General features: G+C 38.6%; 2 protein-coding genes across 5 annotated transcripts in view; both read left to right on the forward strand.

The window, feature by feature from the left end:
* The window catches only part of CDC27 (cell division cycle 27), a 54639-nt gene extending 50851 nt beyond the window's left edge, over positions 1 to 3788 (forward strand). Inside the window, 1 exon segment of the mRNA XM_079796881.1 lies at positions 589 to 3788. Coding sequence (XP_079653007.1) covers positions 589 to 671 — 83 coding nt within the window. The 3' untranslated portion in view covers positions 672 to 3788.
* A 12671-nt stretch (positions 3789 to 16459) lies between these two features.
* KANSL1 (KAT8 regulatory NSL complex subunit 1) overlaps positions 16460 to 18683 on the forward strand; it is a 172080-nt gene continuing 169856 nt past the window's right edge. Inside the window, exons 1-2 of one of the 4 annotated variants that reach the window (XM_079798053.1) lie at positions 16460 to 16574; positions 18166 to 18306. The gene's annotated coding sequence lies outside the window, so the exon portion shown is untranslated. Of the gene's footprint in view, positions 16575 to 16914; positions 17121 to 18165; positions 18307 to 18683 lie in introns of those variants that run through there. The other 3 variants (XM_079798056.1, XM_079798052.1, XM_079798054.1) reach the window with 3 other exon arrangements.

Below are 18683 nucleotides of genomic sequence, written 5' to 3' on the forward strand. Positions count from 1 at the left end.
TTCTTTAATTTTATGTTTCTAACTATGGTGTATTCTTTGTACCAAATGGAATTTTAGGGAAACTGGACAGGATCATAAAATAAGAAAGTACATATGGAGTCAGAGAACTAGTCTCAGTTCTGGTTCAAGTTTGCTATGTGACTTTGACAAATTCATTGCTTATTTTTACCTGGGCCCCAGTTTATATTGTAATATGTAACTAATGCCTGCCTTAATGCTTTTTAGGAATGTATTTGGGGTGGAGAAGGAAAGATGATAGATGTGATGGTATGTTGAAAACATTATAAGTGCTATGTGAACGAATAATAAATTTATGCACATTTTACTAGTAAGTTATCGACAGATCTTTAGTAGTGGCTATTCAAATTCTGGGTAGCTCTGGCAAATTCAAAATCCATGTCAAGAAAAGTGGAGGGAACAAAATTGTATTTTATTAAAGGATATCGAGATTTTTTTTTAAAGGATATTGGGGTTTTTAAGGACCTTTAAAGTCTCATTTCTCTGAGTACAGCAGTTTTCCTTGTTTTCATGAACAACAAGAAATATTTGTCAGACACCTTACTGTAGACTTTGTTTTATTTTTTTAAGTGGGAACTGATGAATCCCAGGAGAGCAGCATGACAGATGCGGACGACACACAACTTCATGCAGCTGAAAGTGATGAATTTTAACTTCTGCAAATCAGACTTTTACAACTGGATGTGTGATTAGTGCTGACATGTTTCTTGTCCTTCCATATACTGAGTCTTCACTCTTGAGCCGGCAGTGTCATCATCCATTACTTACACAATGAGTATGCCACTTTCATTGGACCCTGACTGTACACAGAATGAAAGGCAGTGCAATATTTAGCTGCTAACAAGACTGGCTCTTTCACCAGTATAAATGACAATTTAGGGGGTAGGGTGGGGAACTTTCTTTTTTCTTTAATCTCCCTTTGCTGGAAAACTATCATGGAAGGAAGAGTTATGTTTTATCTGAAGGAACCATTAGATATGGAAAATAGTGATGAACCAGAATTTCTTGGTCATTTTTCCAGATTTTTGTTTTATTTGGTTCTGTTCCTGATAAACAGAGTGACTGACCTTCATTTCTAGGTTCTTCAAGAATGGTGTTAGAAAGTGCCAGATGGAACAATAAAAGACATTGCCTATAACAGAATAACTTGATTGCCAAGGAATGTAAATTACCTTAAACTTGCAGTGTCTCCCATAAACAAATGTAATGGACATATTGGGACTCATGTTTAGGAATCAAATATCCCTCCATACAGTGTACACTTATTCTTGGCAAGAATGCTTTAATGTCTAACCAAGAAATTTAATTTATTCATCTTGCTTCAAAGTGTTGATCATTGTTGTCGGTATCACAAACTTTAAAGTTGGTCCTTGCCATATTGCCTCTTCTCTGAGCTCTGTGGGATCACCTTTAACATTCAGAGATGATAGAGTGGTTGCCCACTAAAAAGCCAAAACAAGACCCTTAATAACCATTTAAGTTCACCATAGGAATAAAAATGAGAACACTAAAGTAGAGAGACTTTAAGAGATCATAATAGTGAAAGCCTTAATACAATCAGAATTGTACCATAACCTTGAATCTATATTTGTTCAAGACAGTATCCCTTTGATTTTTCTAAGTGTTTAAGCAGGGTGCAAGAATGTATATTTACCTTTGGTTGAGGTCATTTCCATTCTTTTCGGCTCTCTCTGCTTCAAATTATTTTCAGTAATGTGAATCACCAAACATTTACTGAGAGTGGTTGGGTTTAGGATATTGGAAATTTTTAGCTGGAAAAAAAAAGTCCTTATGAAGGAGATACGTTCTCTCCTGAGTTTGTCATAATATAGGTTGGTGTCTTTGGGCAATGGCCACAGTTTTAAAGACCTAATTATGTGTAATAAAGTGGGAATTATTGGAATTTCACAGTAACAGATTTAAAAGTCTTAAATTGTGTATCTCCTTTATTGTAATGTATTGAAATTTTTAGAGAAACTTTAGTTGTTAACATTTTATTAAGTGCCAATGTCAGAATATAACAAATTATAGTTTCCTATGAATGACAGGCCTACAGTTATTTTGGATTATTTGATGAAGGACAAACTTATCTACTGGTTACCTGTATTAGTCAAGCTGTGAAAATGAGGTAGATTACAGAAGATGTGAAAAAAATTTAGCCTGCAGACTCAGTAATTTCCTATCATTTACTATTAACCTACTCATTTAAATGTGGATTAGATACTATTATAAAATAATTCAAGTCAGAGTCTCAGTTAGGTATTGGGTGCCAGAAAGGTATTTAACAAAATTTCCTACCTAAGTCTATGTATATGTGCTGCTTAAAAATCAATTTATAAGAAAAAGGAAAGGTTGGGAGTAAATGATCATTAAAAATTCCAAAGGCCAGCACTTGGATTCTAATAAATATTCCGTTTTATTATCCATTAGTTCTGTAATATTTAATTTTATATCCTTTTACCCTTTTTAATTGGCAAATCAAAAGCCAACTGTATAACAGTATCAAATATCAGTTTCATAGAAAGCTCCAACCTGAGCTCCATGTTATAAAACCTAGGGAAAAGTAAGCTCAGAAAATAATTTGCTGATATTTAATTAGTTATCTTTTTGTAGTAGAAATTTATGTCCTGTGCCAGAGGTGAGTGTGAGTCTTTTCTGGTACTAATTTTGAGACAAGAATAAAAGGATAGTTATGGAAGGCACACCATGGCAATAGTTGACTGAGGGACACTCAACCCAAGCTTGGCCTGATTTTATTTTTCCTCATACTTAATTTCAAAGTCATTTAGGTATTTGAAGCCTTATTACCCACCTAGTAACTGTTTCTGGCTTCTCTCCCACTTCACCCCTGCACGAAATGGGGATCAAACAACCAGAATAAAGCACACATTTTGACCAAGCAAAATGTTTGCTTCGAATTTCAGAAGTTACTTTGAAGGAAATTAAAAAATACTAAGTACTTTAACATCTTTTTTTTCTCTCTAAGCTTTTCACACATATACATATATATATATATATATACACACATATACTTTTGTTCAGAAGTTATGTTGTGGCATTGGATATTTTTCACCCTTAGAAATAGTTCTTAACTCTGGGATTTTAAAAGGTGAAAATTTTTCAAGAGAACAATGGTACTCAAAATAATGAAAGGTGGTCCCTACATTTTCTGTATTTCATTACTTTAAATTTTTAATTTTTTTTCCAAGAACTGCAAGTAATATTTGAACCATGCTGCTGTTGTACCTTAAACAAAAACTCAGTGATAACCAGTATTTAGTCTATTAAAAATGCTCTTTTTGAAGAAAAAAGTTTGGAAGTCTCTGATTAGCCAGAGTATAGTATGGATCTCACTGAGAAATATAGTGACCCATTTTCTTTGTGAAAACCTGGGAAAATGCAAGTGTGGGTGTGATGTGTGTGTTCTATTTGCATTGAAACAATGTAATTTTGTGTCTTTTTGCTTTTCCTGATTTATTTCAGAAATTGTACAGTCTTGGGGGGGGGGAGTCTTTTGTTAATATATTTGCAATTCATTAAAGGATATGGAAAATCCAAATAAATTACTTTTGAAAGCAATTTATAATCAAGTTGTTAAAGCTGTATCAGAGCTGTGCCATCTGTATTTTTTAGTAAAGCACAGCAAAATAGTGAAAGGTTACAGTTTTATGTTCCACAAAAGTCTAGGTGAGTGTTTATTTTTTTACTTACACCCTCTTTTAATACATATATATATATTTAAAAACACATTCTTATTTTAGTATTATTTGGAATTTCAAAATAAATATTTTGACAAAAAATGGTAACTTTTAGAATATTTTTTCAAATTGTAGACGCCCCTTGACAGCAGCTGCTACTTTGCAAGTCAACTGCTTATTTCTTAATCATGTGATTTCTAAAATTCCTTTAAAAGGGACACAAAGCTTTTGTTCCAAATCGAATCTCTTTTCAAAATCAAGTTCTGAAAGAAGTAGAATATAAAAACTAAATTTTACTGTAGTTTGATTATCTTAAAGAAAATGGAGAGATCTGAAGGCTTTTGTCCAGATTTGAGGAAAAGGTTAGCAACAGAGAGAAACACATGGAATAGGATGAACTAGGCATATCAGAAGGAACTGGAATTCAACCTTCACTAGGACCTGCCATTTGCTGTTAAATGGATAGAGGAACTAGAAGTATTCGATGGCTCATTTAGCTACTAATTAATGGTTTATGAAGGGTTGGTATAGGTTTTATTTTTCTTTATAAATGTAAACTTTGCTAAATAGCTGTGTTTAATGAAATCATGATGTGTGTTATATAACTTAATTTTTGTACAATATTTTCAATCCTCAACTCTATAAGGTAGGTATGTCTCTGTTTTTCAAAAGAGAAAATCGAGGCTCAGAAATTAGATGATAGAGCTGAATGCTTTTGACAAAGTATGTTTAAACCCTTTTATTTAGTTTAGGACTTACTCTGAAAGTTTCAAGTCATGTCTAATGTTATCTGTCAGGTAGCCTTTTGAAATTGTCTACTATAGCCGAAACCGGTTTGGCTCAGTGGATAGAGCGTCGGCCTGCGGACTCAAGGGTCCCAGGTTCGATTCTGGTCAAGGGCATGTACCTTGGTTGCGGGCACATCCCCAGTAGGGGGTGTGCAAGAGGCAGCTGATCGATGATTCTCTCTCATCGATGTTTCTAACTCTCTATCCCTCTCTCTTCCTCTCTGTAAAAAAAAAGAAAAGAAAAGAAAAAGAAATTGTCTACTATAGAGTATCATAGAAGTTCAGGTTTTACAAAAGAAATTTATGGTTTCTTTAAGTTGATTTTTAGAGAGAGAGGAAGGGAGAGAAACATTGATGTGAAAGCAAAACGTCGATCAGGTGCCTCCTGCACGCCCCCTACTGGGGATCGAGCCCCCAACCTGAGCATGAGCCCTGACCAGGAATAGAACTGGCAACCCTCCAGTGCACCGGGACATCACTCAACCAACTGAACCACACTGGCCAGGGCAGGAAACTTTATTATTAACCATAGATTCAGATCTATCATATGCATAGTCCTTTGATGAGGCTTTTGATCTATATTCTGTCACTGTACTTCTCACACAGAAATTGAAAGTATGTCATTCCCTCCTTGAGTGACTAGAATTTGCTTTAAAATAGCAGATTTTAAATCCTCAATTTTCTTGTAGTTCTTACGTATTTTATTACCAATTTCCCCTATGACAAGCATTCTTTTTATATGGAGTGGGATGCAAGGAAACAGATTTTGTTAGCAAAGACAAAGGGGAGAATGGCTGTTGTCTCAGCAGCCAGGAGCACCTGCCACACTGCTGTAGAGGAATTACTGCTTTTTTGTCAGTTGACTTTGTATTCAATTTAGTGAACTTTCTTACTCTAAGAGTTTGTAGGGTTTCTATTTAAGATTATATTATCTGCAAATAATACCATTAATTCTTTTTTCATCCTTGTATGAAATACCTCACTTCTTTTTTAATTGCTAGGGCTGGCATCACCAATTAAGAGCAGGAGCAGCTATAATAGCAAGCACTCATTACCTTATTTCTAATCTTAAAATGCTTCTTAATTTTCTCAAGCTGTTAACTCACTGATACAATCTAAAGCCACTAATATTCCCTTTGCTAGTCTTGTCAATCACAACACTTACTCCCACTTCAACTACCATTTATAGCATTGATTCTTAGTTAAGATACCTCATTTCTATTATTTTCAACTAGTAGCCCATTTGCAGGAAGAATCCTGCAAGCCGTCGCTGCGGCCGCTGTGCCTGCACCCCCGGGCCGTTGCCGCCTGCCCCGCCACGCCTAGGCTTTCCCTCTGGCAGCCACCTTGCTTTCCGCTTTTCCTTCCTCTTCTAAGTTGTCTTCAGTCTTCACTTCTCCCTCCCTCTGCATATGCAAATTAACCGCCATCTTGGTTGGGTAATTTGCATACTTGCCCTGATTGGCTGGTGGGCATGGCTTGGGCATAGCGAAGGTGTGGTCAATTTGCATATTGCTATTTTATTAGGTAGGATGGTTTTTATGATGACTAGGTGCTGCTGAAATGTATCTGTCTATTTTATTTTTTAAAATTTTTTATTAATTTCAGAGAGGGAGAGATAGAAACATCAATGATGAGAGAGAATCATTGACTGGCTGCCTCCTGCACACCCCCCCACTGGGGATTGAGCCTGCAACCTGGGCATGTGTCCTTGACCGGAATCAAACCCAGGACCCTTTATTCCACAGGCCGATGCTCTATCTACTGAGCCAAACTGGCTAGGGTGTATCTGTCTTGTTTTAAAAAGCATATTGAGACTTCTGGAGCTGGAAAACAATGGCAGTAGCCTGATTACAAATATGCCCCTCACTCTCCCAAAACAACCATAAAGTCAAGTAGAACAAATAAAAACTACACAGGATTCATGCCTTCATTACTGGAATACAAATTGTAAGTACAAAACTTTTCCAGTAGGGACCTTGCTACCACCATAAGCTTGTGGGTACTGAGAATGTGGAACGAGGTTAAATCACTTAGTGCAGTGGTTGGCAAACTCATTAGTCAACAGAGCCAAATATCAACAGGTCAACAGAGCCAAATATCAACAGTACAACAATTGAAATTTCTTTTGAGAGCCAAATTTTTTAAACTTTTTTTTAAATATATATTTTATTGATTTTTTACAGGGAGGAAGGGAGAGGGAGAGAGAGTTGGAAACATCAATAAGAGAGAAACATTAATCAGCTGCCTCCTGCGCACCCCCTACTGGGGATGTTCCTGCAACCAAGGTACATGCCCTTGACCAGAATCGAACCTGGGACCCTTCAGTCCGCAGGCCAACACTCTATCCACTGAGCCAAACCGGTTAGGGCTAAACTTAAACTTCTTCTAACGCCACTTCTTCAAAATAGACTCGCCCAGGCCGTGGTATTTTGTGGAAGAGCCACACTCAAGGGGCCAAAGAGCCGCATGTGGCTCGCGAGCCGCAGTTTGCCGACCACGGACTTAGTGGATCAGCAGAATGGAATAGAAGACTTAGAGGAAGCACAGGCAGAATCTATAGTAAAGAAAAAGTGACGTAAATGCGAACTATTGAACACAGGTTGAGACTTGATAGATCATTCCCCTCACTTCAGGAAAAGGTTTGAAAATGTGTGGGACCAAGAACAACAGCCTCATAGAAGTGGTGTTTCTGGGGAGAACTGGGAGAACCAGACATGAAGAAGAGAGGGTGAAAGGAAAAGGATGAAATGTAAGACTGGCAGAAAAGAGAAACAAGGTATATTGATCTTCCCACCCTCACCAACAAATCCTTAAACTGCACAGAAGAGGGTGAACAGACAGATAAGGTCCCTCAAATGAAGAATTCTTGTCCATGAGATTATTTAGAGTGGAGTATAGCAGTCCACACACATACAAAACTATTGCAAAAAGTCCAAAAATGTAAATTAAAGCCTTTCTGATGATAAATGTCTCCCCAAAAGCAGTCACAAAGTTAAAGAAAAATAACCCTTTTAAAAGGATAAAGTGGATCGGCTGGCGTGGCTCAGTGATTGAGCGTTCACCTATGAGCCAGGAGGTCATGGTTCAATTCCTGGTCAGGGCACATGCCTGGGTTGCAGGCTCCATTCCCTATGGGGGTTATGCAGGAGGCAGCCAATCAATGATTCTCATCATTGATGTTTCTATCTCTCACCCTTCCTCTGAAGTCAATAAAAATGTATTTTACAAAAACTACACTGAGATACAATTCCTTACCCAACAGAGTAGCAAAAAATCAAAACTTGAGTCTACACTCAGTTGGCAAAGCTGTGGGAAACAGGCATTCTCCTACATTGGTGGTGGGGATGCAAAATGGTACAACCTCTGAAGCAAAATTTGGCAGTATACAGCAAAACTCCATACGCATCTACTCCTCACCCAGCAAACCCACCTCTAGGAATTAACCTAGAAGATATACCTCAAAAATACATTTGCATAAGTTTATTCATTATAGCAGTATTTGTAATTGCAAAATATTAGAAGCTTAATGCCCAAGCATAAAAGATTGGTTGGATAAACTGGTACACACACAACAGAGTACTCTGCAGCTGTCAAAAAAAAGGATAATCTCTATGAACTGTTATGAAATTACTTATAGGAGATGTTAAGTGAAAAGTAAAGTGCAAAAGATCATACACATCATTTGTGTAAGAAAAAAAAGGAAGTGAAAACAAACGTCTATAATTTGCTTCTCAAAAAGGAAACAATGGAAGGATAAACCAGAACATAGTGAAGTTGGTTACCTTTAACAGGTGAGGAATGGAGTGGAAGGGATTTGGGACCGAGTGGTACTTTTCTGATTATAATTTTTAAAATATATTTGTTATTGATTTCAGAGAAGGAGAAAGAGATAGAAACATCAACAATGAGAGAGAATCATCAATCGGTTGCCTCCTGCACGCCCCACCCTGGGGATGGAGCCTGCAACCCGGGCATGTACCCTGACCAGTAATTGAACCGTGACCTCCTGGTTCATAGGTCGATGCTCAATCAACTGAGCCACCCCAGCCAGGCTGATTATACTTTTTTAAATAATATTTTTATTTTTGAGAGCACATTAATATGCTACTTATTTTTAAAAACAATAAGAATTGGAAAGGGGAAATAACTAAAAATGAAATAGAAACAAATGAACCTAACTGTAGTTTTTCTAGTGAATACCAGAACCAGCCTGGGAAGGGGAGTGCAGAGTAGGACTAAGAAGAGCTAACTGAAATAACTTAGGAACACAGTATTTCACTATATACCCTCAGTCTTGGGAAGGATAGGGTGTATGTTGGGGCAGTGATGGGTGGTAAAAGTGAAAACAAATCCTGAACTCTTTAGTAAGTTTGCTTATTTTAGTGGTATAAATGAAGCAATGGGAAACTAAGATATATCACAGGATTGAACAAATGAATAAATGTGTTGATATTGTGGATTGGAATTCTAACTGGAAGACAACATAAATATGGAGAGGAAAAAACAGGTATGTCCTTCAACTTTTGGCCTGACTCTAACAATAGAGTCAGTTAGATACTATCATTTTCTGGAAAGTGGTTGCTATCCCTCACCTTCTGGGCTTTGTACATACTATTCCCTCTGTGCCTCCCTTTCCAATCTTGCCTCCATACTGCCTTCTATCTCAGCCCTTATTTCATGGTAATGGCTTGCCTTTTTTTTTTTTTCTTTTCTGTCTTCCCCACCTCCATGTAAACTTTGAAGGCAGGGGCACTATCTTATCACATCTTCAGGGCCTTGGCAGTGGTTGGCCTGTGGCAGGTGCTCAATACTATTTTCTTAATGACTTTTGAAGTTGAGATGGACAGAAACTTAATGGCTAAAAGTAAGCAGCATTCAACTACTGGGGTTCAGGAGGGAGAACCCAGTCACCTGTGCTACTACACACATTAGGAAGAAATAAAGTCAACATATACCTACTAGCATTTTACTCTGGCCCTGTTGAATATCACTGCCCAACGATCTCTTAACTAAGCTGATGACAATGGAAATAAAAGGAAATTTTAGATGTGATATTGTGAAAGAAAACTAATATAGGTGAGTGAATATAGGAGCAATATGTACAACTCAGGATCTCATCTCTTCTCATATTTTAATCCAGAAGGCCAGAGTCCTAAGGATTGAACAACAATAGCATCCGCCAATTTTTATTGAGCACCCACTGCGTGCAAGACTTCACCTATGTTAATCTTTACAACAACTCTAGGAAGTAGGTATTATTATTGAGAAAACTGAGGGATAGAGTCATTTGCCTAAGATTCTTCATGGTAAAACCACTGCTATTGCTATCTTATCGTCTTAACTTTTTAATACATATTTTTAGTGAACAAGTATTTATTTAGGCTTCTGTGTCTGGCAGTGCCCTGTGTAAAATAAAATATAGAAGACAGTTTCTGGCCCTAGCCGATTTGGCTCAGTGGATAGAGCGTCGGCCTTCGTACTGAAGGGTCCCAGGTTCAATTCCAGCCAAGGGCACATGCCTGGGTTGCAGGCTCGATCCCCAGTGTGGGGCATGCAGGAGGCAGCCGATCAATGATTCTCTCTCATCATTGATGTTTCTTTCTTTTTTTTTTTAAAGTATATTTTATTGATTTTTTACAGAGAGGAAGGGAGAGAGATAGAGAGTTAGAAACATCGATCAGCTGCCTCCTGCACGCCCCCCAATGGGGACGTGCCCCCAACCAAAGTACGTGCCCTTGAACTGAATCGAACCCGGAATCCCTCAGTCCTCAGGCCGACACTCTATTCACTGAGCCAAACCGGTTTTGGCTCATCATTGATGTTTCTATCTCTCTCTCCCTCTCCCTTCCTCTCTGAACTCAATAAAAAAAAAAAAAATTAAAAAAAAGAAACAGAGAAGACAGTTTCTACCCTCAGTGAGCTTATGATCCATTTAAAATGCTTAATTTAAATGATTTTTTGAATGAGTGAGACTTTGACATGATTCAAAGATTAACAAGAGAAAAATTCTCCCGTCACTTCATCTTCCAGCTCCTGTTTCCCCTTCTTGGAAGCAACCAGTGTTATTGAATGTATATTCTTCAGAAATACGTTTTAGGTGTATATAAGTACATATATGTAAAGGTTTTTTTTCTATCTTTCTTTCCTTACCCAAATGGAAACAGGGCATAAACATTGTTTGATACCTTAAAAAAAAAAACAACTGTATCCAGCCCTGGCTGGTTTGGCTCAGTGGATTGAGCATCAGCCTGTGGACTAAATGGTCCCAGGTTTGATTTCGGTCAAAGGCACATTCCTGGGTTGTGGGCTCGGTCCCCAGTCGGGGGCGTGCAGGAGACAGCCAATCAATGGTTCTCTCTCATCATTGATGTTTCTGTCTTTCTCTCCCTCTCCCTCTCTGAAATCAATAAAATATACTAAAAACAAAACAAAAAATGAAATAAAATTAAATAAACTGAAAAAAAAAAAAACACACAAAAAACTGTATCCAGAGATCATGCTCTAGTGGTATATGTAGGTAGAACTTCTTTCTTTTTTATAGCTGGCTAATATTCCATTGTATAACTGATAATAGCAATAGTGGTAATGACATTAAATACTTATGCAGTAGCTACACACTATTCTAAGAGTCTTCCCTATATTAGTATATTTAATCCTCTCAACAATACTATGAAATAGGTATGACTATTATTCCCATGTTGCAGAGATGGAAACTTAGGCATTGATTGTTTAAATAACTTGCCCAATGTCACAAAATTAGCAAGCAATGGACAAGACCAGCTACCTAATTTGTGGAGTCCATTGCAAAATAAATGTGTGGATCTCTTGTTCAAAAAGCAGGAAAAAAGTGCCATTAAAGGTACTAAAATACAAAATGTTTCCCTTTCTTTCATGGTCTCTGTCTTGACTCGTTATGGATTTTTTGTTGTTGTTATTTAATGTCATCTAAGCAAAGAAAAATTTAAACATTTAAATCATCAAGCAAGAATTTTGCCATCTATCTTTACCTTGTGCCCTGCCAGTTTTAAAGATCATTTATTTAACTCATATGTTGAATTGCTGAAATTATACAATTATTCCTATTTTGTTGCTTGTACCTGCACATGTATTTTGTTCTTACCAGAATAATGGGAACTCTGGATAAACCATCTCAAATGTTTGATTTCACTTCTTGCTATGGGCATATTCTACTAACACTCCACTTTCAGCTCACTGATGAGTAAGGAAGGACTGAAAGGAAAAGGAACTCCAGACTGCCTTTTCCTTTCTAAAAAAATGTTTTAAATTGATTTCAGAGAGGGAGAGAGAGATAGAAACATCAATGATGAGAGATAATCATTGATCAGTTGCCTCATGCATGCCTCTCCCTGGGGACCAAGCCCACAACCCAGACATGTGCCCTGATGGGGAATCGAACCTGAGACCCTTTAGTCCACAGGCCAACACTCTATTCACTGAGCCAAACCAGCTAGGGCTGCCTTTTCCTTTATGTCATTTTCAGGATCAGTGATTGGTTAATACAAAGAAGTAACATGAGTAAGAAAAGATAGGATACAATTCCTTGTCTTTCTCGTTTCTTAGACTATGTTACCTTTTTTCTGGGTTGGAACAGAAAGTTCTATTCAGTCATACATGTAACACATATGCCCTGCATTCACTTTGAATCTTGAACTCCCACATTACAGGTCCCCCAGAATTCTGTGCTCATGGGGCATCACCAATGCTTTATGTAAATGGCGTGACAAGAAATGGTGACACCTAATTGTGCATATCTCCTCTGCTTGCTCATGCATTTGCTTCATTTTTCCATTGGACTTCATTTACAAAACCCAAGTTCCAAAGTAAAATCATTAAAAATTTCAAGATGGCAATAGCAGAGTGTGGGACCCTTCTGAGTGTGGGGCCCTATGTGACTGCATAGTTGTTATGCCCATGAAGCCAGCCCTGGTGACAGAGCAGGAATCAAATAATAATTTATTTAACCAGTCCTATAATGAAGTGCATTTAAGTTTTCTTCATCTTTTGCTATTAGAATGTTTGTTAAAAAAACAAACTAATAAGTATGTATATGCAGATTATCTCAAAATTTGGAAGTAGGGGAATATTTATTATACTTTTTAAATTTTATTTAATGTGCTCTGATAAAATCTTACTTTTATATTCTCTGGTTGAGATTTAAGACTTCTTCCTCATGAACAACTGTATGATGACAATGAAATAATCAGCCCCATATTTCCCGATTTTTCAGAGAATATATCAGTAAGATAAATTCTACAGCATAAAACAGTGCCTGCCACATAGTAAGGTGCTCAATAAATATTTAGGGAATAAATGAATAAATGAATAAATTTCTAGAGTTGGAATTATTGAATTAAAAGGTATTTGCATTTATAATTTTGATGGTTATTGCCTAATTGCTTTCCGTATAGCTCCATAGATATTGGAAGAACTTATATTTTCATCAGTGATGTAAAAAAATTGTTATTTCTCTCTTTCTATTGCCAACACAACGTTTAGTAAAAGTTTATCTTCATGACCTATTAGATGAAAATAGTATCTCAGTGGAACTTTAAATGCATGTTTTTGTCAAGTTGAGCATCTTTTCATTCATTTAAGAGCCATTCCTGTTTTCATTCTTATAAATTTTCTGTCATAAACTTTGTTCATTTTTTTAGAGATGCTGTTTTTAAAATATTGTCATTGTGAAATATATATACTGAAGAATATAAATGTTTTTGTACACTTTAATAAACACTTATAGAGCAAATACTTCTATCCCATCACCTGATCAAAAAGTAGAACATTTGCCTGTCCCTAAGAACAACCTCCGCCCCAATCCAACAAAACTCCCTCTGTCCCGCTAAGCTAATTCCCCTTTTATTGTGTCCATTTCCTTCCTTTTCTTTATAGTCCTAACACCTATCTATGCATCCCTAAGCAATATAGTTCAATTTTGCCTGCTTTTAAACTTTACATAAATGGAATCATACTATGTATGTTTTATGAATCTTGCTTTTTGTGTATGTGTTCAGTATTACCTTTGTAAAAATTTCTACGTCGTTGAATATAACCATAGTTTATTAATTTTCATGGCATGAATATACAATAATTACTCTTGGTAAACATTTGGGATGTTTCCAGTCTGGGGCACTAAGGAACAATGCTGCTATGACTGTTCTTGTACAGTAATACTTATGCTTACTAGTAAAACTAGTATTAAATTAATTTCCAGCCGAAACTCGTTTGGCTCAGTGGATAGAGCATCGGCCTGAGGACTGAGGGGTCCCGGGTTCGATTCCGGTCAAGGGCATGTACATTGGTTGCGGGCACATCCCTAGTAGGGGGTGTGCAGGAGGCGGCTGATTGATGTTTCTCTCTCATTGATGTTTCTAGCTCTCTATCCCTCTCCCTTCCTCTCTGTAAAAAATCAATAAAATATATTTAAAAAATTAATTTCCAATTGTATTAAATTATATCAAAGTCTTTTCCAAAGTGGCTGTGCCAGTTTGCACTTCCACCGGAAATGAATGAGGATTGCTGGTCTTTATTTCTTGATTTGTAGGAGGTCTTTATATACAGCATTATGGAAGCTAGCCCTTTATAATAGGAGTAGCAAAATTTTCTTTCCAAGTTTGCAATCTCTTTAAAGAGGCACTGATGTTCTTCCAACCACCCCTAGAGGAATGAAAATGTAACTGGAAGAAGTGAAGTATTCTAAATTTGAAGCATTTAAATAAAAAGTAGGTGCTCTGGGTTAGTCACTCTTAATTTGCTATTATACATGCCATTAATACAAATAATCATACCAGGAACTTTCATGGAATGCTCTGGAATACAAGATGCAAAATGTAATAATAATGGTAGTTAAAAACTGCACTGTGTTAAATTTATTATATGTATTAACTAATTTAATCCTCACAAAAACCCTAGGATGTAGGTACTATTTTTTCACCCCATTTTACAGATACATGAAATAAAAAGCTGGATTAAAGATGTTTTCTAGGGCCAATTTAAGTAAAATTAATAAACTCAGGAAATATTCTTTTTTAACTGATACAGGTTTCTTTTTATAATTTGTTTTTCCTCTTGGGGATTAATGATACCCCATCTTGGGTTCCTTTTCCCCATCTTTTCAGATCTGCTATATACTGTATAAGGCTCTCTTTTTCTTTGAAGAAAGACAACCTGTATATATCTTTCGTCCAACCCTCACTCATAGTGCCTTGCTCTTTTAGTCACAGGGATATCAGAAATCTGCAGGTAGAGAGTGCTTGGAGCAAATGGGAAAGGAGTAGAGAGAGCAAGAGAAAAGGCAAGGGAAGGGTCACAGCCTGGCATGGCATGTGGAGGGTGGAAGGAATGCTTTCTTTAGGGTATGGTTTCCTAAACTGTGGTCCACAGATTAGGAAATCAACGAACTTACAAAAGCATATGCCTTAATTTTGCTAAAGTGTAACAGAAAATTAGCATTTCCTTCCAGTACAAATGGAGACAACAAACCAAGTAATATTAGCAGTACCTATGATCTTGTCACCAATAGAAATCACAGATTTTTTCAAATATATTACAGTTGTTGCAGAGATCTTGAAATATTATTTATGTTAATTTACTGCCTCAAAGTTACTGTGGTTATTAGGTCTTATTATTTATACATTAATGTAAAATACATTAATATCATATAATTGAAAATTGTGGTTTAATATCATTGCTTTCCTTTGCATTCCTATGTATGTTTGCTATGCATTTGAAAACATTCTGAGAAGAGGACCATATGCTTCATCAGACTGAAAAGGGTCTGTGGTTTGAAAAAATTAAGAACGCTGCTAAATGGGTATTTTCTTGGCTTTCATTCTTTACTAAATAAGCCTAAAGAGGGTCCCTGAAGTGAGTCTCAAGACTGGTGAGGCTCTTATAGTTTTATTATTCTATTTTTCCAGATACCCTTCCTCCCTTAACGTTCATGCTTCTTCAATATTGTTTTTCTTACCTAACTGACCCTCATTCTGTTTCTTTTCATCCTCCTGTGGGTTTCTTTTACATTTCTATGGGGAGTTTATCCTTTAGCATGTCACCAGTCACCATATTTAGGCAGGGACTCCCAGATCTCCCCTAGTCCAGCTTTTCCACTCTTTACCAGTTCCCTAACTCCAGTTGCCTCTAGGACACATCCCCTTAGTTTTACCACTGGTATCTGGATCTTAATATATTAAAAACTAAAATTCCTCCCTAAATCTGCACGTTGTCCCACTTTGTCTGGACGACCATCTTGTCTGTCCCCCTGGTTTTCCAACCTTAGAATTATTTTAAAATTTAAATCCATTACTTAACAACAACCACAAAAACACCTGGAATCTTTGTGAATGGTACAAAAATAAAAAGATACAAAAGGATGTGCAGCGAAATGTTGTCTTCCTTCCACCTGGTCTCCTAGGCACTCAGTCCTCCCGCCCGGGAGGAAACCACTGTTACTAGCACTTTGAGTCATTTTGATTCCTTCTGATATTGGCGATATCTCAAGTCCTTCCCTGTTTGTGAGATGTGTACCCTTTCCTCCCCAGGCTTTCGTGACCTTATATCGGACTGACTTTATATGTAAGTATTTGTATGTGTATATTTTATATACACATATAAAATCTCCGATGGCCTTCCGGCCTCGAGTTTTCATCACGTCGCTTCCTGGATGAAGAGCCTACAAGGGTGAGGGGCCGGGGTTGGGGGTGATGGAGAAGAGGGTCTAAAGGGGACTTAGGTAGAGGGCTCGGAGTGGCCGACTGGTGGGAAGCTCTGCCAGGATGCCTATTTCTGTCCTTCCCAGCGCCGGCCTCCTTTCAGTCCTCCGGTTCAAATGTCTCTCTTTTCCCAAAGCCGAGACAGAGACAGCGAGATACACAGAGACAGAGACGCCGGGGCACCAGCATCCTCTCCCCCTTCTGTCCCGCCCCGCCGCTCTGACGGACAGCCGCCATCAGCCAATGCTACTCGCGATGTGCTCTGGAAGGGCCAATGGGAGACAGAGGAGGGCGGAAGATTCCCCGCCCCCACTTCTAGGCTTGGTTGAGCCGTGCAGGTAGGTCCGGGGCCCGGGGAGCCGCCGTTGGCACTGGTGCCCCGGGGGGGTGGGTGCCCGAGTCGGTAGGGGTGATGGTGGGGAAGGGGAGGAGGTCCCGTCCGCGGGAACCCAAGGGGGCGGCCCGGCCGGGAGGCGGGGGGCCGCAGGGCCCGTGGAGCTGGCGCCGCCGAGGGCCCTGGAAGCGGCTGGGCTGGGGGAGCGGAGAAGCGTGTGTGGGGCATAGAGACCCCCGCCCCGTTCCCACTCCCAGGACTGGGCCGCGGGCTGCCTGCCGAAGGGTCGGGGGCCTGGTGCCCGGGGGCCGGCCGAGGCCGGGCCTAGGGCCGGGGGCGCCGAGGAGAGCCCGGGGCGCAAGGCCGAGCCGAGGTGGGACGGACCGACGCGGAGGGGAAGGGAAGCTGCATCCCGCGGGCCGCCCCTCCTGAAGCGAGCCGGGGCAACGGCCGCGGGCGCCCCTGCCCTGAGCCCACTTCCCCGGTCGCCCCCTCCCTAACAATGGGGATGGGGCAGAAGGAGTCACCCTACTGCGGGAAGGTGAGGCGGGTAGGTTTGGGACCGGGGTCCAAGGTGGGGGGAGGGGTGGGAACTCGGGCTGTCCCCTTTCTCTTCTCCCCATGCCTTTTGCAGTGGGGATCCCCGAGGGGCTCCTAAATCCTCCTGAGACTTGGGTCAAGCGTCAAACTCCTTCCCCTTACCCCTACCCCCCCCCCCCCAAAAAAAAAAAAATCCGATGAGCGTTAGGGAAAGTGATGGCAAGTCTTCCAAGCCCAAGTGACAAATGTATAGCAGGAGCAAATCTACACCAGAACATTTTAGAAACATTTTTTTCTTTAGAAAATGAGGGTATTGTAGTCTTTGATTTTTCGAAATTTATTTTATAGAGGTGGGTGCTGTTATTTTTGTTCCTATTCAGGCAAGCCTCCATTTTAAGCAAAGCAATAACTGGTTAAGCTGGAATTTTCGTTCAGGCCTAGGATTTGAACAAGGATTCTGCGAGAGAGGTCTTTTAATCCATCCTCCTACCTCCAGGCAAACTTGCCTCCCTCCCGGTCCTCAAAATTAAGTTGTTTGGTTTGCTTTTAAAGATCTCTAGGAAAGAAGGGCCTTTTATTTGCTTGTAGCACTTCAGTCAAGAATAGGTTTTTAAGTAGAATGGGTTCTGAAACTTAATAAAATTTAGGACAATGAGAGTGATCAGAGAGGTTTTCATAAAATAAAATTAAACATGGCAAGGGTCTTTTTTAGATGGTCAGTTAACAAATCACTTTCCACAGTGTTTATGAAGTACCCTGGATGGATAATTATTTTTCTATCTGGGATTTTGGTTTTCTAACGACTTGATATTATCTAAAATTTTATATTATCTAAAATATGTATTACACATTTAATCCACTTTTTATGTAAAATAGATTTCTCCATATATATGGATATACACATGCCCACAGTTGGTAATTTCCAAAGAGGATGTGTTTTGTACTTCTCTTTAGGATGGTGAGGCAGTAGTACTTCAAATCTCTGTCCACATAGCTTAAACCATTTACTCATTCTTGATCATTTTTTTAGTCTAAATGAAAGTCTTCTCTTTCAGATACCTTCTTGAAACAAAAAATTTTTTCCACCTGCTGATAACTTGCTAACTGAGGGATTACTAAGACTCCCTTCTTGCTCATTTTTGAGTATTGTCTGAACTATTCCTGACACTATGAATGCTATTCGGATGCCTCTTAAGGTAAGATGTGTTATTTTTAAAATTAAAGGCCTAATTTATTTTTAGAATTGAGAATATTCTAGTTCTCAAATTTGCAATTCTTTAAACCTCTTACCTGACATTCCTTTCCACTCAAAAACTACTATTGTGTTTGCTTCCTAGGATTGATTGGTTATTCCTTACTTTGTATTGCTACTTTTCTTGGTTATTGGAGTTAAAATATTAGTGAAGTTCTCAAATTAACTTGCATTATATATAATATGTGTTATTATTTTTTTTTAACTTTAAGTTATGACACCCACATAGTTGTAAAATTCTGCTCCTATCTAAGTAGGATGGATGGGCAATTCCGACATCTAGGTCCACTTTCAAACAAGTACTTTAGAGTCATAGGTACT

Source organism: Cnephaeus nilssonii, assembly GCF_951640355.1.
Source record: "Cnephaeus nilssonii genome assembly, chromosome: 19".
NCBI classification, from domain to species: Eukaryota; Metazoa; Chordata; class Mammalia; order Chiroptera; family Vespertilionidae; genus Cnephaeus; species Cnephaeus nilssonii.